This window comes from Chaetodon auriga, chromosome 23 (genome assembly GCF_051107435.1).
Source record: "Chaetodon auriga isolate fChaAug3 chromosome 23, fChaAug3.hap1, whole genome shotgun sequence".
NCBI classification, from domain to species: domain Eukaryota; kingdom Metazoa; phylum Chordata; class Actinopteri; order Chaetodontiformes; family Chaetodontidae; genus Chaetodon; species Chaetodon auriga.
The window spans coordinates 17,301,493-17,328,608 of record NC_135096.1 but is presented as its reverse complement, the minus strand read 5'-3'; the positions used below and the strand labels follow the sequence as shown (position 1 = coordinate 17,328,608).

The 27,116-nt window shown below is 45.1% G+C and overlaps 2 protein-coding genes across 2 annotated transcripts; one reads left to right on the top strand and one right to left on the bottom strand.

Annotated features, from left to right (window-relative positions):
• Positions 1 to 143: 143 nt before the first annotated feature.
• Positions 144 to 19,632, bottom strand: LOC143315768 (ATP-binding cassette sub-family C member 4-like). The gene is made up of 31 exons (XM_076723159.1): positions 19,423 to 19,632; positions 18,746 to 18,856; positions 16,289 to 16,409; positions 15,591 to 15,815; positions 15,264 to 15,353; positions 13,993 to 14,156; positions 13,533 to 13,658; positions 12,422 to 12,671; positions 11,920 to 12,027; positions 11,694 to 11,783; positions 11,389 to 11,580; positions 8,864 to 8,958; positions 8,320 to 8,406; positions 7,709 to 7,805; positions 7,027 to 7,224; positions 6,141 to 6,278; positions 5,944 to 5,981; positions 5,759 to 5,856; positions 5,529 to 5,675; positions 5,200 to 5,279; positions 4,813 to 4,963; positions 4,600 to 4,719; positions 4,414 to 4,524; positions 4,193 to 4,293; positions 3,613 to 3,960; positions 3,346 to 3,435; positions 2,851 to 3,023; positions 2,577 to 2,682; positions 1,986 to 2,120; positions 1,439 to 1,903; positions 144 to 539 (listed from the first exon to the last, which is right to left on the bottom strand). Exons 1-30 carry the CDS (start codon positions 19,494 to 19,496, stop codon positions 1,814 to 1,816), a joined length of 3,954 nt encoding a protein of 1,317 aa, XP_076579274.1. The 5' UTR covers positions 19,497 to 19,632; the 3' UTR covers positions 144 to 539; positions 1,439 to 1,813.
• Positions 19,633 to 23,600: 3,968 nt separating this feature from the next.
• Positions 23,601 to 26,695, top strand: cldn10a (claudin 10a). The gene is made up of 5 exons (XM_076723687.1): positions 23,601 to 23,820; positions 24,971 to 25,132; positions 25,270 to 25,351; positions 25,435 to 25,539; positions 26,575 to 26,695. The coding sequence occupies exons 1-5, from the start codon at positions 23,601 to 23,603 to the stop codon at positions 26,693 to 26,695; spliced, it is 690 nt and encodes a 229-aa protein (XP_076579802.1).
• Positions 26,696 to 27,116: the final 421 nt, after the last annotated feature.

The following is a 27,116-nucleotide window of genomic DNA, read 5'->3' as shown; positions in this document are numbered from 1 at the left end:
TCTCTCCATTTTTACCTAAGCTCTGGTCCATGTCTTGTTGGTCATGTTTTTTTCTTACCAGACAATAGCAAGAACCAGAAGATATCCCTTAACACGGTAAAACTCTTTGTATTTCTACTTTGATCCAAAGGACATGGCCACAGTGAGATTTGTAGGTGTTTATGCAACATTTGACAAAACAAAAATGGACAAGTTGAAACAACAAAGCATTAACATGTAAGATAGTAAATACCAAAAAGTCTCATAATTGGAACAGTAATTGATTGCAGTGTGTCAGTTGCAGCAGCTGAGCAGACTGCCACCTGATGCCTCCCTGTTAACCTGGAAGTCAGTGGAGTGAACACAAAGTATAAAAACTTAAAATGTCAGGAAAATTCAGCACATCAACGTACAAAATGCATTTTTACTGAGATCACAGAAAGTGCTGTGTCATGTCAGATTTGGTAATCACTAGCGCTGTGCAACAGCGCACAAAAACACAAAGGCAACTTTGGATACACATAGAGTCTATCATTGGTTAAATTAACACATGTGCAAACCTTTAAAAAAGTACGGTGGCCCTGAAGTGCAAAACGCTAACGCAAAAGAGAAAACACGAACGCAAAAAAGAAAACACAAACGCAATAGAGAAAACACAAACACAAATGAGAAAACACGAACGCAAAAGAGGAAACACGAACGCAAAAGAGAAAACACGAACGCAAAAGAGGAAACACGAACGCAAAAGAGAAAACACGAACACAAATGAGAAAACACGAACGCAAAAGAGGAAACACGAACGCAAAAAAGAAAACACAAACGCAAAAGAGAAAACACGAACGCAAAAGAGGAAACACGAACGCAAAAAAGAAAACACAAACGCAAAAGAGAAAACACGAACGCAAAAGAGGAAACACGAACGCAAAAGAGAAAACACGAACGCAAAAGAGGAAACACGAACGCAAATGAGAAAACACAACAACATTAACTCTAACGGAAGAGGTAGGTACCTTCGGGTGGCATGACTTGACGCTGATTGGACGACGTCACTGCCCGTCTCTTTACCAGGAAGTAAACCTACCTCAACGCATCGGTTTCAAAACATGAGCGCGATTGGTGATTCAGACTTAGTTGGTATTATCAAAGAGTACTTTGATGCCGGGCATACATATGACGTCATACTAGATATGCTGTCAACTTTTCACAACATTAAAATAAGTTTGCGTACACTGAAGAGTCGTTTAAAGGAAGCTGGATTGTTCAGGAGACGTCGTCCAATCAGCGTCAAGTCATGCCACCCGAAGGTACCTACCTCTTCTGTTAGAGTTAATGTTGTTGTGTTTCCTCTTTTGTGTTTGTGTTTCCTCTTTTGCGTTCGTGTTTTCTCTTTTGTGTTTGTGTTTTCTTTTTTGCGTTCGTGTTTTCTCTTTTGCGTCAGCGTTTTGCACTTCAGGGCCACCGTAAAAAAGGCACTTAGTTGTTGAAGGATTATGCGACCATTTAAAAGTAATTTCTCCGAGGCAACAGTATACTGAGCAGCAATTTAACTCGAGATAAGTACTGAGCATAGAAAATAAATAGTGATCTATGCCAACAGTTTGTACAGCAGTGATTTCCAAGCCGTGTCAGCTCGATGGGAACGACAGCATAACGGGCATGTAGTTGGACGGATCAGCAGCGCTGAGGCGGCGCGCTGGAGGATCTCCAGATCCTCACGCTCTCCTCAAAAACAGCTTGAGGCCTCTCTGTCCAGGTGCTGTGTAATCTCACCACAGGCTGGAGGGGCGCAGTACGAGCCCAGACGCTTTCTCAAGTCTTCAGGAGAGGCAGCAGCTCACAGAGCCGTCTCAAAGATAACCAAGTTACCGTCTGCGGTTTCCGCGTGTCCGTTTGAAATGCTGGGATGGCCTCTGCCGTCGTGAGCCTGAAACGACATCGACCGTCAGATTCGCTTCCAAGCAAACACAGTAGAGGGTGTACAAAGTGATTCAGAGGGTGAAACTCACCTGCTTAGCTGCCTCATGTAGAGCTGCTGCCTCCTGTTTGCCAGTCTGCTGCACCATTTTATAAAAGATGCCTTTTGGGTCTTGAAGCAGGGTGTAAGGGTCGTCATAGGCGTGAATTTTCCCTGCGTCTAGAACCTGGAGACAAAACCAGATGTTTGTTTGCATGTAAACAGTACGCCATGTTGTTTCAGGCACATTATTGGTATTATTATTGTACATCATCATCCTCAAGGGAATGTCCCTTGTCCTCGAGATGTCGAGGTGTTGGCTCTCCTGTGTTGTCCCATGTACAAGTCTGTGCTTTCCTCGCTGCATTGCGCTGCATAAACTACACTGCTCTGCTTGTGTCTGGGTGTTTTGTCCTCAGGGTGGACAAGTGGATAAATATGCTTTCAATGTACCGAAAACATGCTTTTTTAGCTGCACTGACTTAATAAACTGACAGCCGAGTGTTCGATTCACCTCCTCTGACCACAGCGCTCTGCATGCTGCTGTGTTTCCTGCACACCTGTCTATAGGAGACACTGTGATGGGACACTCTGTGCTCTCAAACACTCAGTGAGGCCTACATGAATGTGGGGGGGGGCTCACCAGTATCCTGTCACTGTCTATGATGGTGTTGAGGCGGTGGGCGATGGTCAGCACAGTGCAGTCTCTGAACTTTTCCCGTATGGTTTTCTGGATCAGCTCGTCCGTCCTGCAGAGACACGTCAGAGACACGTCCTCAGCTGCAGCTTGTTGTACCACATGTAACATCAATAAAGCAGTTGCTAAAAAAACAGGTGTTAGTGTGAGTTTTCCTTGAAGTATTTCCATTTTGGTGCAGTGACCTGCTCTGTACTGGAGTGAGCGGTGTCAGCAGTACCTGGGGTCCACGTTGGCCGTGGCCTCATCGATGACGAGGATGCGGTTCTTCCTCAGGATGGCTCTGGCCAGACACACCAGCTGTCTCTGGCCCACGCTGAAGTTGGAGCCCGACTCGGCCAGAACGGTCTCCAGCTTAGCGGGCAGCTCCTCCACCACAGCCTTCAGCTGCACCTGTGGGGAACGTGGAGAAGCTCAGCACGTTACTGTACGAGTGTGCAATCGTCTGCTGCTCCATGACGAGCGGGACTGAAGCCTCCTCCCGACAGTCTGTGCTACTGCTCTGATTTATCGGGTCTGTAAAATCATTTTACAGACAAATTACTAGAATTACATGATGTATCAGGGTCCCCAGTGGAGGCATGTGCAGAGAGATGAGGGGAGTTTGGTTTATTTTCCTCCTTCAGCTTCTTGAAGTCTGTACTTTGATCTGAGTTAAGACGATTTCAATCTTGCCTGTGCTCCTCATTGTCTGTGATGTTTTCTGGTGACTGACCTCTTGCAGAGCGTTCCAGAGCTCTTCGTCTGTGTGTTGGTTAAAAGGGTCCAAGTTCTTCCTCATGGAGCCTGTAAACAGCACTGGGTCCTGGAAAACAAGAGGCAGGGAGGGGGGTGTCAGATGTTACACCAGTAACAAGGTTGAATACATTTGTTTTCTACACTGACCTTGTGCAGGCACCAGTAATTTTAAACATTTTAAAAATGATAACAGACAACCGCTGGAATTCATGGAATGGAATTCATTGTGTCAGCTTCTGTTCACCTGAGGGATGATGGACATCTTCTGGCGCAGGTCATGGAGGCCGATCTCAGAGGTCAAAACACCGTCGATGTAGATCTTCCCCTGAGGCTCTGCCAGGCGGAAGAGAGCTGAGACCAGGGAGCTTTTCCCAGCTCCCGTCCTTCCCACGATGCCGATCTTCTCTCTGGCTCGGAACATCGCTTTCATGCCATGCAGCACCATCGGTCCGTCGTCACTGTAGGAGAAGCTGACCTGGTCGAAGGTCACCAGGCCTTTACTGGGCCAATCAGGAGGAGGACGTTTCTTGGTTTCCCATGGTGCTTCATTCTCCAGGTTAGTGTACTCCACCACCCTCTCCACTGACGTCATCTGAAGTCAGGAGAGATGCAGCAAACATTCATCTCACATCTTTTTCTTTCATTTTTTCTGTCACATTTCTGTACATCATATTCTCACAGAGGTTGTATAAATGGTTCTTCTGTCTTTATCTCAGCATGTTCCCCCCGTATTAATCACCATTTTCAACAGTAGTCTACCACAACTGCAGCAGTGCAAAGAGACGTACCAGCTGATGTCCCCTGTGCAAAAAGGAGTATCTTACCATGTTCTCCACCTCGGCACTCTGCCTGACACCCCACTGGAACATACCCATCAGTGTGACAGAGTAGGACAGAGCCAAGCCAACAGAGCCGGCATCCAGCTCTGACAGAAGCAGGAAAAGACATTTCATGTGTTACTGCAATGGACAAACTCTTCAGTCAACATTGAACAACATTTTATTATTCACGTGTCGCATGTTCACAGATTGAAAATCTTCCTTACGGTCTCTGAGCAGCAGGCAGCCAAAAGTGGTGACAGTGACAAAGATGGAGCACATGCCGTCAAGGCGGAGAGCGAACCAACGAGAGGTGGTCAGAAAGAGGAACCAGGCCCCTGTTCAGGACAAGGACGCACGTTACTGACACGGCTCACAAAAGCGTCTTATTGATGGACGGTGCTGAGGCTGACCTGAGTGCAGATCCTGATGGGCGTCAAAGGCTTTCTGGAACCTCTCCTCTGCTCCAAAGGCTCGGATCGTCCACAGGCCCTGAAGAGACGAGGACAGGTGGGAGAAGACTGGACTCCGTGCTGCAGGGGAAAACCACAGCGCGCACATATTATGGTTTGCTGTCATGACACAGATACGTTCTAGCCATGATGCTTGCACTGCGGGACACTCACTGGTGGACTCGAGGCGCTTGATGTCTCTGGAGGTCTGCAGGAAGTAGCGGCGCAGGAAGATGAAGATGACAAGGAGGGGGACCACAGGGATGAGGATCCAGGGGATCACTGACACCGACACAGCGATCACACCCAGAATCTGCAGGAACACCTGCGCAGAGCAAACAAACAACGAGCTCAGATTTGAAACCACATTACTGTTCGACATGCTAACGTCCTAACTCCAGTTTGTTCTCGTGCTGTTTGTGAAGCGTTTCATTCGACTTCAACAGTCTTCTATAGGCCTCACATAATAATGCTGACTGTAAATACGAGTAAATGGATCCACTTACTCCTGTAACAAAATGTAATGAAAGGCTGTGTTAGTGCTCTGAGATCTCTCCTCACCTGAATGAAGTCCACAAAAGTCCACGGCATGTTCGAATCCAGCTGGCCGATGTCCTTTGAAAACCTGTTTAGGACTCTTCCTGAGATGAGAGAACATACAGAATATCATACTGTGGAAATAATACAAGCTTTTTTTCGTAATGAGTAACCCAACAATTCTCTAATGAAGGTCAACCTGGCTGTTCAAATGTTGGCAAGGATTTCTGCCTTTCAAAGAGATGAAACAACTTTGAGGAGGCAAGCACCTACAGAGAAACACATCTAAACTAATGGCCAAAATATGAGAAAGATGTTCTTATGAACTAAGGGTAATGTCTAAATTCGCTTACCAATAGGGTTGATGTCAAAGAAGCGCACAGGCGTTCTGAGTATGGCGTAGAACATGCGGTTGTGCAGACACTGTGCGCACCTCACCAGCACGTTGAACAGCATCAAATTCCTGATAAATCCAAAAACGATGGTGGCCAGAGTCAAACCTGGAAAAACAAACAGCAGGTTATTGCTGAAACAGTACAGTGTGTACAGCAGAGTAACATGACGACATGTGACGTCAGATTACCTCCATAAATTCCCAGGTAGAAGTCTCTATCGAGCTCTTTGGTGACGTTTTGGACAATGGTGGTGTTAGTAGGAATCAGCTTCTCCTGCTCGTCAGCCCTATTCAGTCAGAAAGTTAGAACATGTGTGTTGTGTTGAATGTTAATCTACAAGATGCTTTGTTCATCTAGTGGTTTTCCTACTTACCAGTAAGCCAGCCACCAGTCCTGCATGATGTACGCTCCCTAGAAGGTAAACAATGAACAATATGTCAGTGTGTTTCTTTATGCGCTCATTCTTACCTTCACTCATCGTGCAAACTTCCTTTCACATGTCCTCACTGAGCTAACGTGCAGAAAGTGAAATGACATTCATGACCGGCCTCTGCTGGGCTTTTTGCATACCTGAGCCAGAAGGTTCATCAGTATGACAATGACCAGGACCAGCACGCTGGCTCCAGCTCTCAGGTACTTCACGTACAGACTCACTCCAATGGTTCCGTGAGCGCGACTCTCCTCTGCTACCGTCTGCACCGGCTCTGCCTGTGTGGACAACGCCAGAAAAAGGACATATTCAACAACAAGACAGCCACACAGAATAAATCTGATTGAACTTACAGGGAAATCAAAGTATTCTTCCAAGGGTTTGTCAGCTTAAACCTGCAACAGCTGATTTATTACCCTCTTTGGCCACTTGAGGGCAGCAGACACAGGCTGCAAACATAACACTGATGTACCTTTTTTGTTATTATGGTGAACTTGTTAGGAAACAGTTGCTTATTGATGCAGTCACAGAGCAACACCGCCATTCATCTGGAGCCGTCTTACTCATTACTTATTACTGATTTATTGTGATACACTACACTTTGCAGTGGTATACCATACCATACCATGATGTGCTATGCTATGCCATACTCTGCTATGCTATATTATGCTATACTAAAACCATGCTTTGCTATGCTATATTAAGCCATGATAAACTACGCCATATCATACTGTACTCTGCTATAGAAAACCATACTATACTATGATGTAGTATGCTATGCTATATTTATACTATGATGTATAGTATAAATATTGATTGTAACCACTTTGAAGTAGGAGTCCTGTTGCCTTGTAACACTTGCGTGGTATCAGCTTGATAAAGACAAATATTACCTTTAACCATATTGACTTCAATTGATGGCAGTTACACACTTCATTCCCCCCTGAACCACAGAAAGACTGAACACACACCACAGGATTCAGAAGACGGTCTCAGACAAAGAAAGAGGAGAAATGATGTACGAACCGGTAACTGGTCTCCATCTTTGACCGAGTGCACAGAGGAGGTGTGTGACAGTGCAGAGTTCTGGGACAGAGTTCTGCTCCTGGTGGGGCTGTCTAGCGTGGGCTGCTGCTGCTGCTCCTCCTCCTCCTTCAGCAGGGAGGTGAAGTCCAGTCCAGACTGCTGCAGCTCTGTGTATGTCCCCTTTGCCACCATGTGACCCTGACGTGTAGACACGGAGTTAGGAAACGGCACATCTGCTGCTGCTGTGTTCACATCACACTGCCAACATCTAAATGCTAAATGCAGTCTGAATTACTGAATTGTATAAAAAGCTGTTGAAGCTCTCTGTAAATTAGCAGCCATGTTGATTTCCATATCCTACTTAAACTACCTGTACGTGACTCATATGGCAGGTCTGGACCGCTCAGATTTCATTTGTACCAAGAGAGAATTAATTATGAATGAATGACTGCTGCACTTTCTCTTCAAGTCCAAATAAAACAACACTGTGACAGCGGTTGGTTCAAGCCTGCGTCAACACACACCATATTTTGTTTTACAGGAAGAGAAGATGATAAGGACCTGATGTGAGAACACGAAGGAATATGAGTGGTTCTAGCATGAGTGAAGCAATCTGCTGCATGTCTTTCTTCAGAGTGTAAATACTGGACATGGAGTGAAGTCCAGCTACACAGGAACCAACCTCCTTGAGGACCAGGATCTGGTCGGCCGCCTTCAGGTACTGCAGCTGGTGGGTGACCAGGATACGAGGCTTGTTCTTCAGCATGCCACAGATGCACCTGAATCAAGAGCATACAGTGAAGATCATGTCAGGTTTTAGCACTGATGCATGTATTTAGCAGTATGTTAGGATCAGACACAGTACATGTATGAGGGATTTGTTTTTCTTTCTGTGTGTGCCTTACTGTTCCGGACTGACTATTGTCAAAGAGGAACGGTGCGACAGGAAGAGTGGGGCCAGTTTCAATTGTCTACCTGACACTAGCAGCACCGCACCTCTTCCTGGCTCAGGCTCAGTTCTTTCAAACACTGTGAACCTTTTCTTGATCTTCTTGGCGACATTATGCAACAATGCAGACACACTTCCGCCCCTCTTTTTACGAGAACTTTCTGCTCCAGCTTTGTGGTTCTCTATGACCAGAACACTCCAGTACTTTCCAGTTTAGTACTCCCCCCCCCCCCACTGTGGTTTCACAGCATGTGAGACCTTAACCTGCTGCTCTGATAGGAGAGCATGTGGACACATTAAGTGAAAAACCATGCAAACCGAACCGGTTACATATAGTCACTCACTGCTCAAAGAGGTGTCTCCCGACCTCAGCATCCACAGCACTTAAAGGATCATCCAGGAGGTAGATGTCTGCATCCTGATACACAGCCCTGACGAAACACACACACACACACACACACACACAGTTACGCAAGACAACATGCAGCTACAACACCACGCGGAGAGTTTCAGCTGTTGCCGTTCACTTGCTGCTTACTATTTGCCTTTGAAACAGCAGATCTTTCTATTCTCTTGGACTGCATCATGGATGTTGTTGGCACTCAGTGTCCTGCTAACGTGCAGATATTCCTTCTTCCTCTGCACCCATCTCTTGTGCTGAGCCTTCACTGGGGTGAAATTTTAGCTTTGTTACACTGATGATAGGCAGCTGTCCTGTTAGCTAAAACTAGCTGATTCATGTTGTGCTAAAACTCGTAGCAGCTCATGTAGCGTCTAACAGATTTAAGGAGTGGGACACAGGTCTGCAGTCATATCAATATATTGTTTTCTTTTTATTATATTTCTAGGTATCTGACACTGTTTCATGGATATGGACTCTGCTCTGACCTCGCCAGGTTGACCCGAGCTTTCTGTCCCCCGCTGAGTGTGGCTCCTCTGTCCCCGATCAGTGTCAGGTCTCCTTCTGGGAGCAGCTCCATGTCCTGCACAAATGGACAGAATGGACGGTCACACCGAACTTTATTATATATTTTAAAGAGCGGTGTGAAATGACAGGCCTTCACTTCCTTAATGGAGGTCAGGAGCAACAACATGATTCTTTGAAAGCATGAAAGCAGAAAAGAGGAAACTGAGATGAAGCTGTGTCGCAATGATGAGAACAATGTCAGCGAGGAAGTTCAGGACACTTAGAGTTGGACATTTAGACACATTTAGACATTAATCATAATCATTATCTTCCCTTCTACAAGCTTGAATAAACAGGTTCTTGTCATGTCAGCTAAATCCTACAGAAATATGGGAATAACATGCATTACAGTGTAATACTGCTGCTGCTGCTGCCGCTGCACTCAGGTGGAGTAATTTTTCAAACAAAAATGGCAAACATAAATGTGTATACTGTGTGTACCAGACTTTCCCGTGTGCAGTTATTACTGTTTTGTTTGGGTTTTTCTTCCGGGAAAGTCTGTTGAAGTCTGACATACTTAAATCTCTCCACAGATAATGTCCTGTGAAAATAATTCACAAGTTAGACATGAAAATACTCCGGCCCTACACGCCGCTGCTTCTCTGACGTCCGCCCTCTTTCTGCCAATTTGTTGAAAAGTGAGTTTATAGTTCACTTCAGTCACCCCAGAGTGAGAGATAATTGTTGGAGTAGTGAAAAGATGAGCCCAGAAGGTTTAACTGAAGTGTGTCTCATGGTGATTAAATCACTGTTTCTGTGAATGGAGTCTGGTGGCTTTGGTGAGTGATAAAACGCCTGTGTCTGGTTAAACTAAACGGATCTTACTCTTGCTGCTGCGCTCTCATTCAATACTGGAAAAACCTTCATAAACTGTTTGTCACTTGGACACAAGCACATGGGAAAACAGGGTCCATAATCAGTTAAGTGAATGGAAATCAGCTTTTAATTCAAATCAATGCACAAACTGACGATAAGGGACTCACATGCATGAGAACGGGAGTCACACAGCACGTTGCCACTGAACATTAGATAACCGCATATTAAAGGAGGGAAATGCTTTATGGAATACGGATAAGTCATACATTAAACGAGACCATAACGGGCCCAATAAAAGAAGATGATCGTTGCATTTGGTTTGCGTCAGAACCACACTGTTTATTTTCTTATTACACATGGACAAAGTCAGACTCACAGGTGACTGATTTACTGGACACAGCTTCTGCTGGTCGGACACGTGAGAGAGCGGAGGCAGCTCGTACTTTAAGACGCTTTGCTCTCCACACCACCCTTCACATACAGTACAGACTTACAGACTCATAGTCTCAGCTCGTGTCAGATAATATCAATACCTGAATATCCATGGGTCATCTTAAAGCCCCTGAAAACTTGGCTTTAATTATTTGTTTAGAACATATATTCACAGATACATTGACATATAAGGGACAGGTCCACAACAGTGAGAAAGAAGCAATGGTGGAAGTTTCTCTGACGCTAACGAGGAGGAACTAGCCTCTTCATCTGGACCATATTTCTGCAGCGAGAGGATTTTGACCCCAAGCACTTCCACTGGAGAGAAAAAGTAAACAAACAGGAAAGCTAATGAGGGTTGTTGATCAGAGTCTGTGGCCTGTGACCGAACGCTGCTCTGTCAATATAAGATCTCGGTCTACACTGACAGAACTGTTACTGATATCCTGTCAAATGAATTTTTCCTCAAAGGACAGCACATTCATATTTACAGAGCAGATGTTTGCTGTTGCAGAATAAACTTGAATTGCCGCCTCGTGGTTGAATGCCTTTGCCTTTGAAGGGACTTAATGAGGTATTAAGTGCTATTAGTGGATTAATTCTATGGTTATGGCCGAAAATGTGCTCCGTCGGTCACAGTGAGCTCCATCTTTGAGCAGTTCATCCTTGAGTTCAAATGGACGTTTAATCCCGAGACACTGCGTTCACGAGAATGGGACAGACGGAAGTACGGACCAACAACCCAAAAACATGATGCCTCCGGCCGTGGTTGAAACCTCCAAAAGTGTCCTAAAGATGGCAAAAACACCTCAGCTACTCACAGTAAGAAGCTGCTTCATTAAAACTTTTCTCCCACCTATGGATGGAAAACCTATGAAAGCCGTCGTCATGTTGTGGTTAGTATTTGTAACTCTGGCATGAATGCATCATTACTTTTTATCTTTTTATGCCTGCAATTCATTATGCAGTAAATATTCTGCTCTGGTGTTGTTAGTAGTGTTATTACCCAGTGACTGATAAGGCCAGGCTGAACAGAGAGCCTGCTGTGTGAGACAAAGCGCTGCTCTCTGAGTGTACAGAGTCTACATTTTCTATATTTAGTCAGTCTTGTCTGACTGTAGTCAGAGTGAAGTCTGTGTAAGACCTTTTCTCTTTATGTAATGAGTCAGTTCTGAGCAATAATTAAACAATCTCTCACCCTCTTCAGAGCGCAGGCTTTGATGACTTGTTCATACTTCTTGGCGTTCAGCTCTTTCCCAAACAGGATGTTACTGCGGATGGTTCCTGGGAACACCCAGGGCTGCTGGGCGGCGTAGGTCAGCTGACCTTTGACCTTCAGCACCCCCTTCTCATCAGGCAGCTCTCCCAGGATGGAGCTCAACAGTGATGACTGGACGGACACGCAGGCACAAAGATAAAACATGAGCTGAACAATGCACACAAACTACCTGAACTACTCCATCCAAACACTGTTCTTACTCAGGCATCGACTCACTGACTGACCTTTCCAGCTCCCACCGGTCCAATTACAGCCAGCAGCTTATTGGAGTTCAGAGTGAAGGAGATGTTCTGCAGCGACGGAGCATCCAGACTCTGCAGGAGGCACAAGACATTATAATATAATAACCCAGAAAAGATGCAACTACTGTATGCACATTGTTTTTTGTTCTTTATGCCTTTAACAACACAGCTGCACTGCGCACAAAGCATAAAGCACAAGATGTCTGACCTTGTCCCAGTAGCAGGTCAGGTCCTGGATCTCCACTGAGGCGTCCTTCTTCTCATCCTGTGGCAGTGCAGGGTGGTTTTTTTCAATCTCATCCAGCAACAAGAATTCCTTGACCATAAAAAAATTAAAACAGAGTCAGCGCCAGCTTATAACAAGGCTATATCAAAAGCTCTCGGCCATGATTGGTCGTTTGCTGCAGCGTTCATGCAGATAACTCGTGATGTTTCATGACTGCAGGTTTATGATTACATTTAAAGCTAACAATATCTTAATAAAAAAACAAGAGGAGGAGGGAGACAGTTAGACTTTAATCTGCATCTACACAGCTGCTTTCACTGAAGAGAGATGGGACAAGACCTTAAAGACTGACTGAAGACCAGTATATCAAAAGTCATCCAAGCCTCCATCTAATAATGTAGCTCATGTTTTAATCTTACAATTAGGAAGCAAGGTCTTTTCCCCTCCTTCCATTTTTAATAAAGAGGGGCCAACAGCAGCGTACCTGAATCCTGCGGATGCTGACGCGGCTCTCGAAGAGCTTCTCGACGGCACTGGGGAAGAAGAGCGTGACGGTGAGTCGCACAGCTGAGTACAAGGACACGGTCACGAAGACACGGCTGGCCGTGATGGTATTTCCCAGGAGGACGTAGAGGGTGAAGGTGACGAAGACGATGATCTTGCTGGCGCAGAAGAAGGAGGCCATGTTGAGGCCTCGTAGGTAGGAGCTCTTCATGATCTTGGATATCTCTTTGCTAAGATGACACAGAGAGATCCAACAGTCACATGACCAGGTTCACTTTTGGGACAATCACACATGGATGGATGGGAATAATGAACAGCCGAGTCCTGCCAACAAATTCAATCTGCTTCTTGACAGTAGAGGGAAATTTAAGGTATGAGGCCTCTGGCAGAAGAGGATTTTAATACCTGCCTCCTGTCTACCTGAGGCAACACCGGGAACAGCCAGTGGGAACAGGGGAATTGAAACTCCAGGAGAAGAGCAGGGAGAGGGGCATAGAGTTCAACAGGGCTGGCAAGCATGCGATGCATATTTCATCATTTATCACTGTCAAATCATTTTTATAATTAATTTTGGAACAGATTAGCAGCGTTTTCTTGCCAGATTTGCCCGCGGCACTGGGAAAACATACAGCAGATGCCAACGCTATTATTGCATCACACACACTGGATTGTTTCAACAGCCCACTGACAGCCATGATGAATCTCATATTTCACTGTGTGTGGTTTTTGTAACTGGTTCTGCCTGAAATGCGGGCTGCACACAGACGTAAATGGGATGTTTTACGTTGAAATATGTTTTAAGTGCAGTGGTAAGCAGCTCCTCTAAACATCGATTAGCCTAGCGCTGTGGATCGCACATCAAAGACACCCAGTTGAAAGCGGTGGGCGTGCTTCAGATCCCGACTGGCACAGGACCAGCTGGGTGTGGTTTCCACTCTGCTTCAATCTGGCATGCAAAACAACATGTGCTACTTGTGCAGCAGCTAAAAACGACATATCCCAACAGCATCACCAACAATGCTGACTAATGACCCAAAACATCATTATCACCTTAAAAATCTTTTCTGTGACAAGACCCTTCATGTTTTTACCTTCTGACATCAGAGACCAGAGCAGCGAAGGGTTTCTCCCAGGCGTACATCTTGATGATCCTAATCCCAGACACCACCTCGTTCATTGTGCGGATCCTGTTGTCCGTCAGAACGGCCGTCTTACTCCTGCAAAGAAGTTGAGAGGGCGGACATTGAGAGGGGGGAACAGTGCATAGAGCCGGTGTGGCCAACTTTTTCTATTCTTAGAGAGAGAATTTACACAGAATGACGCCATCCGCCATCTCCTCTTTAATGTGGGCCTACTCATGCTCGTGCTTTGTAAAAGTGTAACCGCATGCGGTTGGTGCCAATGTCATTTGGCACCACGTTGGTTTCAATCATTTCGACAGGCTGCAGGCTCACCTGCTGAATCACAGGTGAAGGAATCCAAAACACAGGCATCTTTAAAGAAGACTTAAAACAGAAAAAACATACTGGAAAGAGGATAATGTGGGCTAACCTGAACTTGGAAAACAGCCTTCCAAACAGGGTCTGCACAGGCATCAGGAACATGAGGACCACCATGCCTGCCAAGCATGACGGACCGATCTCCATCCACAGCAGCCCCACGACCACCGCTGCCTGGAGGGGCCCTACCCACAGGAAGTGCAGGAAGATGGTGACCTGTTAAGAATCTATCGTGAATGATTTGCACAATGATCAGGAAAACAAAGCGTTCAAAGAGTGATCACTCAGATCCAAGGTTGCTCTGAAGAGGTATGTGTAATCATCTCCACAGATTCAGCCCAGGGCAGGTTTTACAGCGAGCGGCAGAGTCACTTGACAGGTTCATACAAAAGACTTTAATCCAAACCAGCAGGACGGCATGGCGTAATGTCTAATTAACAGCTCCTCTGCCAAGAAACAAAATGACCTGAAGAAACTGTGGAGACTTCACAGCGGGCTCTGACCTACTGATTAAATCGAAACAACACTCCAGCGGGACGAGCCGGGTCTGCTGCCACAAAAGGCTGAGAGCACGATCAAGCCTGAGCCTCACGCTAGGAGAGGCTCGCCACTGTTTCAGTGACTGAACGCAGTCAATAAAGCTCTGATGTGAGACGCCGCAACCATACACGCTTCAAAGTATGCCACACCCACCAGAACAGTGTCTCCCGCCAAGAGCTCAAATGCTTCATAAGTGGCGACTTGTAAAAAATACGTCTGACGAGCGTTCCTCGAGTTTATGGCACCAGACAGCGGCGTCTTCTCACACGTAATAAATAACATGATCCAGGTAATAGTCTGAACGGATTGTGAGCCATCCAGGTGAGCAGCAGGTCTAGAATTAGACCTACATTTCTAGATCTCACCTGCACAATTTGCTTGTGTTTTTACTGTGCAAATTAATTAATAAAAGAAGCTCACAGAACAATTCATTTCCACATGAGGGAAACTATGAGGCTTACTTTCATACAATTACATCACAATCTTCAGCTTGAATAGCATGAGTGTAACAGATCTAAAAGATGATGAATAAACATAAGAGAAAATAAAACACAAGTAACACAGAGTGAAGGATGCCACGCCCTTAGTAAACCCTGAGACGTACAACATCTCTGGTGACAAGTCTGCAACTGCCCCCTTAAGGCATTTTCAATAAGGAGAGAGACATGCAGACATGCAAACACTCGACTTTAATTGCACTGCATGTGTGTGCTATTGTTGCCTCGCAGCAGAACCAGCAGCCCTTTTGCTTCATGGTGGCTAAAAGCCTTAAACTTCATGTACCTCATCAAACTTGTTGACGTCATTGGAAAGGAGGTTGACAATCTGGCCCGTGGTGGTCTTTCCCATGGCTGAACTGCTGAGACACAGAGCCTGGAGAGAGACGGGAATCACCGTCAGCGGAAAGACAGAGGCATGAAATGCAAACTGAAAATCATTTCAGAGCTTTTCAACAAATCCATTCAAAGGATATCGTGTTATCCAGCTTTTGTCTCAAATACACTACTTTAAGGATTACACGACAGAACTTGGCAGGCTGTGCCACGGACAAGAATTCAGGATTTACTTTCAGTACGCTGCACATGCGAGGTAAGTTGTCCTCCTACTGACCTTCTTGTAGATCATATGACACATCGCCACTCTGATCTTCATGCCCGCTCTCTGGACGTGGTAGAAGTAGAGGTGATGGAGCAGTGCCAGGCCGATGGTGCATATGGACAAGCCCGCTGCGTAGCCCAGAGTCTCGTGAAAAGCTTTGGTGTCGTCTGGGTCGTAATTTTCAAAGTACAGAATCATCTGCCCCAAGACGACGGGCTGGACGACCTTGATGACCTCCTGATATGCAGGACGGGAGATGAAGAAGGGTGAGGGTCGCCGCGCGCTGACTACAGTGGACGATTATTTACAAACCACAGCACAGTCGCATCAAAACCTGTTGAACGGGGCAGTGCTTTGGCTGCTTGGACGAACTGTTTTTAAATATCTGTTAGTTTTGTCTTAAATATGCTGCTAACACAGCCCTGATTCCAAAAAAGTTGTGCAAAACTAAATAACAGGATGCGATCATTTGCAAACAAACTGTCTCGAGGCATCGTATTCATATCTTTTATATGATCATGTGAACCTCGCCCCGTCCTTGCATGTGAACAGCACACAGCGTCTCGACCTCTTCTGGAATCGGGGTTGTACGGACATGTAGCTTCACATCTGGTCTGCTTTTTTCAAATGCTTGTAAAGTTAAAAACGATCTTGCTTTGTTACACATTATTTGCCCTTTCCAGCTCATTTTCAAAGCTCAACACACTTACCTCAATGAGGGTGAAGAATCCCAGCACTGCATATGATTTCCAGTAGCACTTAATGATGGCTTTTGAGAGTCGAGGCTGCCGTAGCTCTTTGGTAGCCAGCTGGACCTCATGATCCCAGTATCTGTCACATACAGGTGCCATGTTATTTTTGCATGCGTAATAAGCAGTGGAGCCTTGCATCCGGCCAAGTCCGGACTTGCCTGGAGAGGCAGCGTTCACATAATTGCATAATCAAAAAGAGGCTTCCCTTTCACTTAATGGAAGACAGCTAGAGTGATAATAGTCAGGCGAACTGCGGTCAAGTTCAAACCTGCTACGACACCCTTCATATCCACAGCCCCTAGTCTTTGGGGTGGGATGGGGTGCTTTCAGTAACAAAGCTGAGGTGCTTTCATGGCCCAAAAATCACATCCCCGCTCAGCTGCTATGGAAAACGTAGGTGCTCCAACAGACTTTCATTCATAAAAATGTGTTGGGGACTATTTTCAGTGGCGGATTAATCCACATTGATGTGTTTTCAAGAGTTCTTTGGACAACAGTGGAACTCTATGGCACACCAGGCTTTGGATACACACACAAAAACACTTGCTAGTAGGATATAATCATTGTTTCTTGGGTCTTTTCTAACAATACTAGACTCAACTGATCCCACACTGGGGAAATTCACTTGTTAGTAAAAAGAAGACTGATTTACAGACTGGTCTCCATCTGGAGGATTGGAAGCTAACCATACGTGGCCTCCACTGTTTGCTCCCACACACGTTGTAAAAAACGTTTTCCTCATTAACCTGACAGACTGTTTTCCTGTTGTTAAAGTTGTTAAAGATCACAGCCTGAGTAACCTGATAACACTGGAAATGTTTGACTTGAGTTGACAAGGGTGATTATTGCACCCACCATTTACCTTTAAGCTTATTTATGAATTACAACTTGTTTTTATAAGAAACAAAGTATTAACCTCTTCTTGTGGTTCAGTCTTGGCACACTGCACACATCAGAGCAAGTCATTTTAACACTCACTGGATTGTCTACACCAGTGGTTCCCACTGGAGACTGGGACCCTCACTGGGGTCGCAAGAAGTCATGAGAGGATTTGAACATTACAGCAGAAAAAAAACAGATTTCTGCTGCACAAAATCCAGACTTTATCTTAATGTTTGCTTATTTCTCTTGTAAATCACTCATTCATTCTCTCTCCTCAAGCCACTAAAATTAACCAGATAAACAAGCACAGAAAACAGCGCCGGGGCAGAGGGGAGATGGAAAGTAGGCAAGAGACCAAGAGGCTAAAAAGGCTGGGAACAACTGATCTGTATGTGTTTGCAATATGTATTATTCGGGTACCAGTGACTCAATGGAATACAACCATGCAAATCCAGTTTGAGTAACAGAACACTGTATATAAACGCCAAAACATGACACAGAGGTTTACAGCAGAGAAAGGATTTTAAATCTCTGGAGAGTTATTACAGTGACAACGACTTTATCTTCGAACTGACTCCATTCAGGGCTGCCTAATTAATGTTGCTGCCTAACACGTTTCTTCAAGTCTGCTTGGCCTGTTTTGTCAGCTGCAAGGTGTCTAGCTGAGAAAAGGCTGAGGAAGACTGCTCGCAAGAAAATTTGGATGTTGACACTGGATTCAAAGTTAAATAAAATAAAAATAAACAGCTTTCCATGAGGAAGCCGACGCATTGATCACGCTTGTTAGACCTTAAGGACACATACATGAGCCTGATGGGAAAAAAGTGAAAGACTGACAGACAAGAACTGCAGACGAGGGATTTTCACTCTGTATTTCTCGTATTTCAGGGTTCCCTTTTAATTTGAGGATAAGGAGCATCTTCTGCTTGAGGTAGTAGTTTTTGTCCCCAGCAGGAAAAGTCTGAAAACGCTTTGTAAGCTCAAAAACAGGTGAAAAGAGAGAGCTGTTTTATAAGCAGTCGTAGGTGTCATAATGCAGCTTGTGTCATTTACCAAATGATAATTACACATATCTGCAGTCCTGTTTAATTCATCAAAACTCATATCTTTAGATATCTGAGGTGTGCATCGTACAACTGTGACACCCGGCCTTGGCTGTTCTGCCAAGGAAAGGAGCTCATGATGAAGAGTTCGCAGTGACGGCGTGCTTCGTTATATTGACAGCTCTTCAAAAGGAACACTGAGAATAACAAATCTTTTATTTCCTGATACACACAACACGACCGTCTCTCCAGTGACGCTGGTCTGATTATCTACAGCAGCAGTCCGTCTAGTCCAAAACCACTTTTAATCTCTTTGTTGGGACATCTTTTGCCTTGAGAAGGTTTGAGATATTTGCAGATATCTTTAATCACAAGTGATTCAGAGTGGTGGTACCTTCGCCACGAACTGAGGTTCAACACAGCTTAACAGCGAGGCAAGGTGTAATTGGAGGCACCTTAAGTTAAGTGACGTGACTTTGAAGGCATCTACCTGTGCAGGTCCTGGCCCAGTGTCTCCGACCCGTCCTCCGGAAGCACCTGGAACATGTCATCCTCCTCCAACCTGCGCTTGTATCCGATGCGGAACAAGGGATTGAGCCACCTGACGGAGAAAAAAAATCAGAGGAGTCAGGAGGAGAGCTGCCATGGAGATAGAGGAGCACAGTCCACCAAGGATTCATAACTTTATTCAGATGATTGGTGACATGAGAGCAGTGCTACAACCACGAACACGTGTCCGACACCTTAATGTGACTTAATGTGTGATTTCATACTCTTTACATGGACTGTGTAAAGTGTGCTGTCATTTCTAGCATGACAGCAGCCAGTGTGACCCGTGTTTCTGATGGACAGCGAACACAACACTTCGTCTCCCGCTGCCCCATTAGATGAGGAACCAAAGCCAGTGATTCAACAGGAAACCATCATTGCACAAACTGGGGAAATCAGTGGTCTCCTCTCAAAGTGAAACAACTTTTGTCACATGTGAAATTTGGGGTAAGCTCAACATCACGAGCACGGAGTGTCTGTCCGTTTCACGGCGGAGTAAATCGGCTAATAAACACCTTACGTGTCAGCTAACACACCGTGTCCGCGAGCGTTTGAATTCCCCGCTAACAGAAACTTAGCTAGCAGCGTTTTCCAACCGCTATCTTTCTGTCGACTTACCAGAAAAATATCTTCGATAAAAAGCCCGCCGTCGCTACCGGGTTGGTCTTGTCAGCTTTACCGACTTCGTCCATGGTAGTCCGCACTTTCAAGGTACTTCCCTTCAACTTTCTCCCCTTTTAAAAAGTGTTTCTCCGGGTTATGTGGCGTGACTTCGGGGCGCACACATGTTAGGTCGGTCCTCCGCGTTACGTGTTCTCTGACCTGCACGAGCTAGCTGTTCTGAAGAGAATAAAAAAGGAAAAAAAAAAAAAAACACCTTGAGCGGGTCGGCCCCGGAGACACCTGATTGGTTGAAAAGAATGATCGCCCCTCATCATTGGCTCCGTTTTGTACCCTGCGCTCAAGCGATTGGCTTAGACCACCGCTGCGTATTCCGCATAAACTAATTTGAGTCATATTTACCTTGATTTATTTGCAAAAATCTGACTGAGGCGTGGGCTGGAATTACTGCCACGATGTGCGGTATCACGTGACAGCTTTGTGGATAAAAACAGGTAAACTGTTCCACAAAGTGGGAATAAAATGTGTTTTAAAAACACCTGAAATTCACATGAACTCGCTGTTGAACGCACAAGTTCCCACGTGACTGTGCATAATTGCCAATGACACGTGTTATAGCTCATGTTTAATTATTGGGACAGGTGTGCCGTAATTCTGTAATTCAGTGAGTGACATCACAGCTGTCATTGAGAAGAAGTGCTGAGTTATAAAGGTGTTCAAGCTTTCTGTCAGGTGTGTGATCTCATCAGTATTGCTTGGGAAAATCTCCAGTTCCTCACAACTGTCTGTCTTACACACACATTTGTACAGTCATGTAGCTTCACTGCCAGACTTAATCTTAGAATAACAGAGTAATGTGTGTCACTTTGGATAAGAGGAAGTGCAGCGTGCCAAACCCAACATGTGCAGCTTGACTTGACTTGAATTTCAGACTGTTGGGCAATTTTCTAATCATAATTAATCCACGGTAAAGGAAATGACTGCATAAGAATTCCCAAAAGATCAATTTTTGTTTGCTTGCTCTCCAACCATCTTTCTGGGCCTTTGTACAAACACACAGACACACGTGATGTTTACACACACACACACACACACACACACAGGATATCGTATAAATAAAGAGCAGGCTTGAGATGACAGATGCTCTCTGACACATTGCAGGTGTTTCCTGCACTGAAATAAAAGACCTGGGAGCGAGCGGAGCGGCTAAAACGTCTCCCACCTCTCCTCCCTGCTTCCACCTCCCCTCACCCTCCTTCTCCCCTTTCAATGCTCAAGGAAACATTCAGAGAAACCCAGTCACATGTAACCAAGGTAAACTATTATCCTGACGCTGACAGTCTAATGATAACAGACTGGACTGCCCCTGACCCCCACACCCCACACGTTATCCTGCTGTTGATGTTTAGCTAGCTCCGACTGGGAACTGGCTGAAGGAGGAAAGCCAGCAGGAGATTATCACAAGCAGCTGAACTGGGCCCAATAACATTCATCTGCAGAGGATCAACACTCCTTTCCCATGCCACCCCAGGCGTGTGATAGGCCTAGTTTTTCCTCACATGATGCCAGGTTCGTTTCTCCCTTCAATGAGCACAAAGGAAGAACTTTCAATTTAAAGACACTGTGGATTTATGCAGCATGTCTTATTGTTTTTGCTCGGATGGAGTAAACTATTACAATTAGCCTTGCACTGTGTGAAAACATTTGTCAGTCCAAACGGACTGGCTTCACCATGAACGGTATATACAAAACAGTACAGACACATCCGGAGATACAACAGGGCATATTTCACTTTTACAAACAGTATAAAAACTGATAAGGAGATAAAACGCAGGTCATAGGGAGGTCAGGAAGCCGCAGACTTAGACGACACATGATGCAAATGAAAATGCTAACTAGGCATACATAAACATAAATTCATCAACCAAAGCTAATGTTAGCGAGAAAAAAAAGAATAAGATTCAACCATGCTAGCAGCTCTGTGAGGCTATAACATGGACACAATGGCACTGAAGCTAAATGCTAACATCAGCATACTGGCACGCTCACAACAATGCCGACAGCCTGGTCTTTGGCAGGTTTAACAAGGACGTGGATTTTGATTGGGCCGCTCTTGAAAAAGACTGTGTTTACCAGCCAATGGAAACGTTTGGATCACCAGTTTATCAAACTCAAGCTCAAAATGGAGTGTAATCAACAAGTTAACACAGAGAACAGGCTGTTCCAGCTGCCTCCCTTTCATTAGCAGGTTTATTAGAGTCCCCTCTGAGATTGCTCAGCGACAGTGACCATGGAAACCCATCCAGGTATCAGCTGTCTGGAGATTTAGCCAACAATGCCCTCAGCACCTTCGCGCTGCTGTTTACTGACAGTAAAACACCTGGCTTTAGTTTTCATGGGACGATGAATATGGGCGCACGGCGAATGTGCCCACTCTGTGACCCCTGAAAGCACCCCGGGATCAGGGTCAGTGGGGAAGATAACAGTGTCTGGAAATGTTCTGGGTAATTATTTGCCCCGGAAACAATCCCCCTTTCTCCACAAAAAGAGATTAGATCTAATCCTCGTTTGAAAAAGGCTCTACAATAAAACCGCAACTCTGTAAACAGTTTTTCAGGAAAGATTAGTACCTTAATTAATTAGCGCCTGGCCTGGTTCTGCTCAGAGCGCTGCCTCTGCTGCCACGCTTGCCTTTTACTTGGAAATTTATTTTCACCATTTGAGTTTTACTCTGACCCTCCCTCCTCCACATTTAAAACTCATTGCTGTAATCAACCCTTTCTATCGAACTGAGACACATCTGTCATCAGCTTGTTTCACTTCCAGAGGAAATTACATCATTCAGTAACTCAGCCAGTGGCGGTAGCTTTTACTTGAGCCTCCCCGGCTTGTTTCGGGTCATGATCATTACAGTACTAAATGAAATCCTCCAGTCAGATGATGTGTGCTGAAGTGTGCTGTTAAGACAACCAAAGACACCACAGAACGAAATATAGCATCGCTGATAAACATAAACTGTAAGAAATGGTGTTATTCTGTGTGGAAGGGGGCAGAGGGACTTTACAAGAAAAGTACACACTAAGTAGTGCACTTACATTAAGAACAATTTAGTATTTCCTGTTAGCTCCAACTCATCATAGTGTTGCTGACATGTAAAGGTAACATGACCCAAAAATATAATAATTTAAACCAAATTCTTCACAATGAGTACTTTCACTTCTGAGTACTCTCTGTTGCCAAAACCTCAAAGTAGGAATTTGTACTCTTTGTGCTGTCTGGAGTGTGGTATTGCTTACTTTTGCTTAACTAAATGCTCCAAGTGCTTCTTCCACCACTGCATATAGTGGCGTGACACCAACCTGAGGCAGCTCTAACGCATTTAAGTGAGACTTTATATGACTTTTGCTGAACAGTGACCCCTGTGGCCACCAGTGGTGATTACAGGACAACAGCGAAGGGTAAAACACAGGCCCGGGGGCACAAAAACAGAAGTCATGAAGTCAGCAAAAAGTTGGGAAGCACTGCACTAGATTATAATCACCGATGCAACAATGTGCTCTCCTTTCTACCACTTGATGGAGCCATCGTTCTGTAAAAGCAGCGTAGAATCACAGTCTGACAAGTTGCACTGCCTTCATGAGCTGCTGCTGCTTTAATTAGGATTTGAAGTCCTGGATCACTAAACTCTGATGCCGCATTGTGACAAGGTGCAGAGATTCAAAACATGAACAAATAAACTGAAATGGAAAAAGAAGACAACCAGATAATTCATTCATTCATTCATTCATTCATTCATTCATTCAGTCCAACGTGGAAATGCCTCCTATCTCTGTTCCTCATCTTGTGTTTGTTCCCTGTCAAAGACTTTTCAGATCCTTTCAATTAAAGGCTTCCTCCTCCTGCAGATCCGCTTGCAGACCCTGTGCACGCCGTGTGGAGTGATGACCGGTGTGCGCACCCCTGTCACCACCGCACACAAACACAATACACAACAACTGATTGTGCTTCAGTGACTGACATGTCCTTAAAGGTATTGGTTCTCGGGCGTAGATGCTTGGCTGAGACGTAGAATCCTGCTGACGCACCTGTCCTGGACCGACCCTCCCACCTCATTCTGTCACTCCAGAGGGAAAGACCTCCGTCCTGTCCCACTCCGGACCTCCACGCCACAGAAAATGGGCAACATGGCAACAGAGATTGTTGCCTTTCTCCTGACCATCTCGGGGTGGATCCTGGTGTCGTCCACCTTGCCTACAGACTACTGGAAGGTGTCCTCCGTGGACGGGACGGTCATCACGACGGCCACCTTCTGGTCCAACTTGTGGAAAACATGTGTGACTGATTCCACTGGTGTGTCCAACTGCAAGGACTTTCCTTCGATGCTGGCTCTGGATGGTGAGTTCTGAGAGGACGATTGCTGTGGCAGTGTGTGATGTTGAGTTTCTCAGAGAGCCAGAGAGCAAACAGAAATATATCAGTCCTGGTGCATTTTTCAGAGGAGCTGCGACATCTGACTGAAACACTGATGCCCAAAAACACCAGTTGTTTTTGGATGAATGACCACCATTGTAAACAGATGCACTTGGAACTTGATATTTCCTTTTCCGACTTTGGCTTCGGGGCACAAACATTTAAAGCTAAAGGCCACCAGAGGCATATTTCAGGGAATGAGCCGAGCTGGACTGATATGACCTCCTAATGGATCCGAATGAAGCAATCTGAGAAAGTCATACAGTCATACAGAGGTCACTTGTCACTTCCTATTACTTGCTAGTAAGAATGAGGAAAAGCACTGATTGTAGATGCTCTAATTCTAATGTCTTGAGGCAATTTGAGACATTGGTGCAGTTTCAAAGATCCCACTTGTTATCTGCTGTCACTTGAAAATATAGTGCTGGGCTCTCCAGCACAGATTTAAACTCCATTAAACCCCCGTCCTCTTCCTTCAAGGCTTTAGTTCCTAAAATGTGCTGAGATAAATCTGTCACAGTTTTTTGCTAATTTCAAAGCTTTTTTTCTTGTGAAATGTGAGACCCTTTCACCTCCCCTGGCCTCTAAAAACCCCTAAAATAAATGAAATAACTTTAAACCTACAATAACTGATTTTTAATAACTGAGCCTTGAAGACACCATCGATTTATCACCATCCTTTCAGCTGATGTGATGTGGTCCAGTAGAAACAAAGCCACATTAGCGTTCAGTTGAAGTTGTGCTTGTGTTTGGCACTTTTTCTCCTTTTAGCTCTGGTTTGGTCTCCACCTGCTCCTCGGAAACAAATCGGGCTCTTTAAATGCTCCACTATGTTCACCAGCTCGTCGCCAATTTCTGTTTTTTGCTTGGTGCTGAGTATTTGGAGTACATTTGGGTTTATTAAAGCCTTTTCACTTAAAACAGCTGCAGTTTAGCTAACTTAACTTATCTTAAGTTCTGGTATGAATTAGTGAACCATAGAGCTTCGATAACTTGGGACACAGCCAGGCTAGCTGTTTCACCCTGTTTCCAGTCCTTTCGCTAAGCTAAGTGGCTCTCTGTCTCTGTCATGAAGCCTATATCCAGGTGTGTCGGGGTCTGATGATCGCCTCTGTGTGTTTGGGTTTCTTTGGTGCCATCCTCGCCTTGGTAGGAATGAAGTGCACGAAAATAGGAGGCTCGGAGACCACCAAGGCTCGCCTGACCGTCCTCTCTGGCTTCCACTTCATTCTCAGCGGTAAAGCCCCTGCCGCTCACCTTTCTCTATGTCACGCTGCTATCCAACTTTGGGAGGAATTAGTGCTCAAATTAATTATAAAATCAGCTCCTTCTGCTCTGAATTTAAAGCAGAAATCTTCTTGCTTCTGTCTGCAGGCCTCTGCTCCATGACTGCCTGCTCCATATACGCTCACAGGATCACAACCGACTTCTTTGACCCCCTCTTCGTTGCTCAGAAGTTAGTATTCAAGCAGATCAAAACCACGTTTGGATGAAAGGAGCTCCAGTGGTAATTTTTCGTTTTTCACTTCCACCCTTCAGGTTCGAGTTGGGAGCAGCTCTCTTCATTGGCTGGGCTGGATCTGTGCTGTGTATCCTCGGAGGACTCGTCTTCTGTCTCTCCCTGTCTGAAGGCTTCAGCATCAGGCAAGTGGCTTGATTTTTCTGACATGCTGGATGCTAACAATGTGATCCCACATCTGTCACGGGCTTAGAGGAAATCTGGTTAGGACGGACTCTAACTGCGCTGAGTTGCTAACTCTATCGGGCAATTTGAATGATTACTTTAACTGCGATGGAGAGACGTTACAGTCGAAAACATCCAGTAATCTCTCTCAACATCTTGTCTCATAATTGCTAAACCTACGAGGCAAATTGCTTCGTCGTGGTTTTGATTAGTTGTGCAGCCGTGGACAGCTGAATGTTTCCTTTGTTGAAGTCGAGTAATAAGGATCTTTTCGAAATGAAAGTCACCTTGACTCAGGGCACCTATAGGGAAGAGCTGCATCAGGCAAAGAATGCCAGCCTTCTCTTTCATCGGCATCCATCCTTTGTGTGAACAGTCGCTCCTACTTAGTGTACAGTTATATCGTGGATAAAGCAAGAAAACTAAGAGGAATGGAGAGCAGGGAAGACATAAAGAAATATTCATCAGGATTCTTTGTCCAACTAAAGTTATATGAAATGGGGATGAACACCTTTTAGCCACACTAGCAGCATATGCTAAATAGCATTTAGTTGTATGGCCTTACAGAGCCGCAAGCATGACTGCAGACTCTTATTCTTATAGAAAAGAGGGAGGAAATAGGTTTTTCCAGAGATTTCATGGCTGACAACTGTGTCAAGACAACCGCTCTTGAAATTACATCCCCACACAACGGTTTGTTAGCATGCTAACACGCTAACCTAAGATCATAAACACGGTAAACATTATACCTGCTAAACCTCAGCAGGTTAGCATTGTGATTGTGGACATGTTAGCATGGTGATGTTAGCATTCAGTTGTGCCTTACAGGCGGATTATTGGGGTTACATTGTGGATACAGCAAGAAAGCTGAGAGGCATTTTGACATTGCATCCCTGCTTTGAAATGACATGTTTGCTCACTGATTGTTCTACGTAAGTCGTGCATACCGAAGGGGGCTTGATTTCAGGGTCCTTTTATTTTTTTGGCTTTTGCAGAGCTGAATACTCCTACAGTGGAGCCGCATCATTTGTGACAACACGCAACAAGCACAGCAAAGCAGTCAACAGCCTGCAGAGAGAGCCGTCCAGGCAGTTTGGCAGAAACGCCTACGTGTGAAATTAATCAAATGTTGGTGTTCAGGGACTTGGTTGTGGGATTTATCATCAAAGTTTGTGGTCACCAGAAAACATTTCAGCAGTAAAAACAAGTGCAGCTTTTACTTTTATGAACTCTATGGCTGGAAAGTGTAATAGTGTACATATTTTGTTGATTTTAAGTGGTCAGATTCTCTGAATACAGCAGCTTTTTGGGACACCTTTGTCACTGGCCCGTATGTAAAAGATAAGCTGGTTTTTCTTTTAGGGCAGGAAATTTGATTTGGCACAAAACACTGTTCAAAGTCTGCGGTCACCTTCAACAAGCTGGTCACTGGACACATATCAAATCTCTGTTCTCTATCCCTGGAGTCAAAGGCCAATTCAACATCAACATTTAAAGGAGGCTGCAACAGACGTCAAAGTATTTGTACTGCATTTTT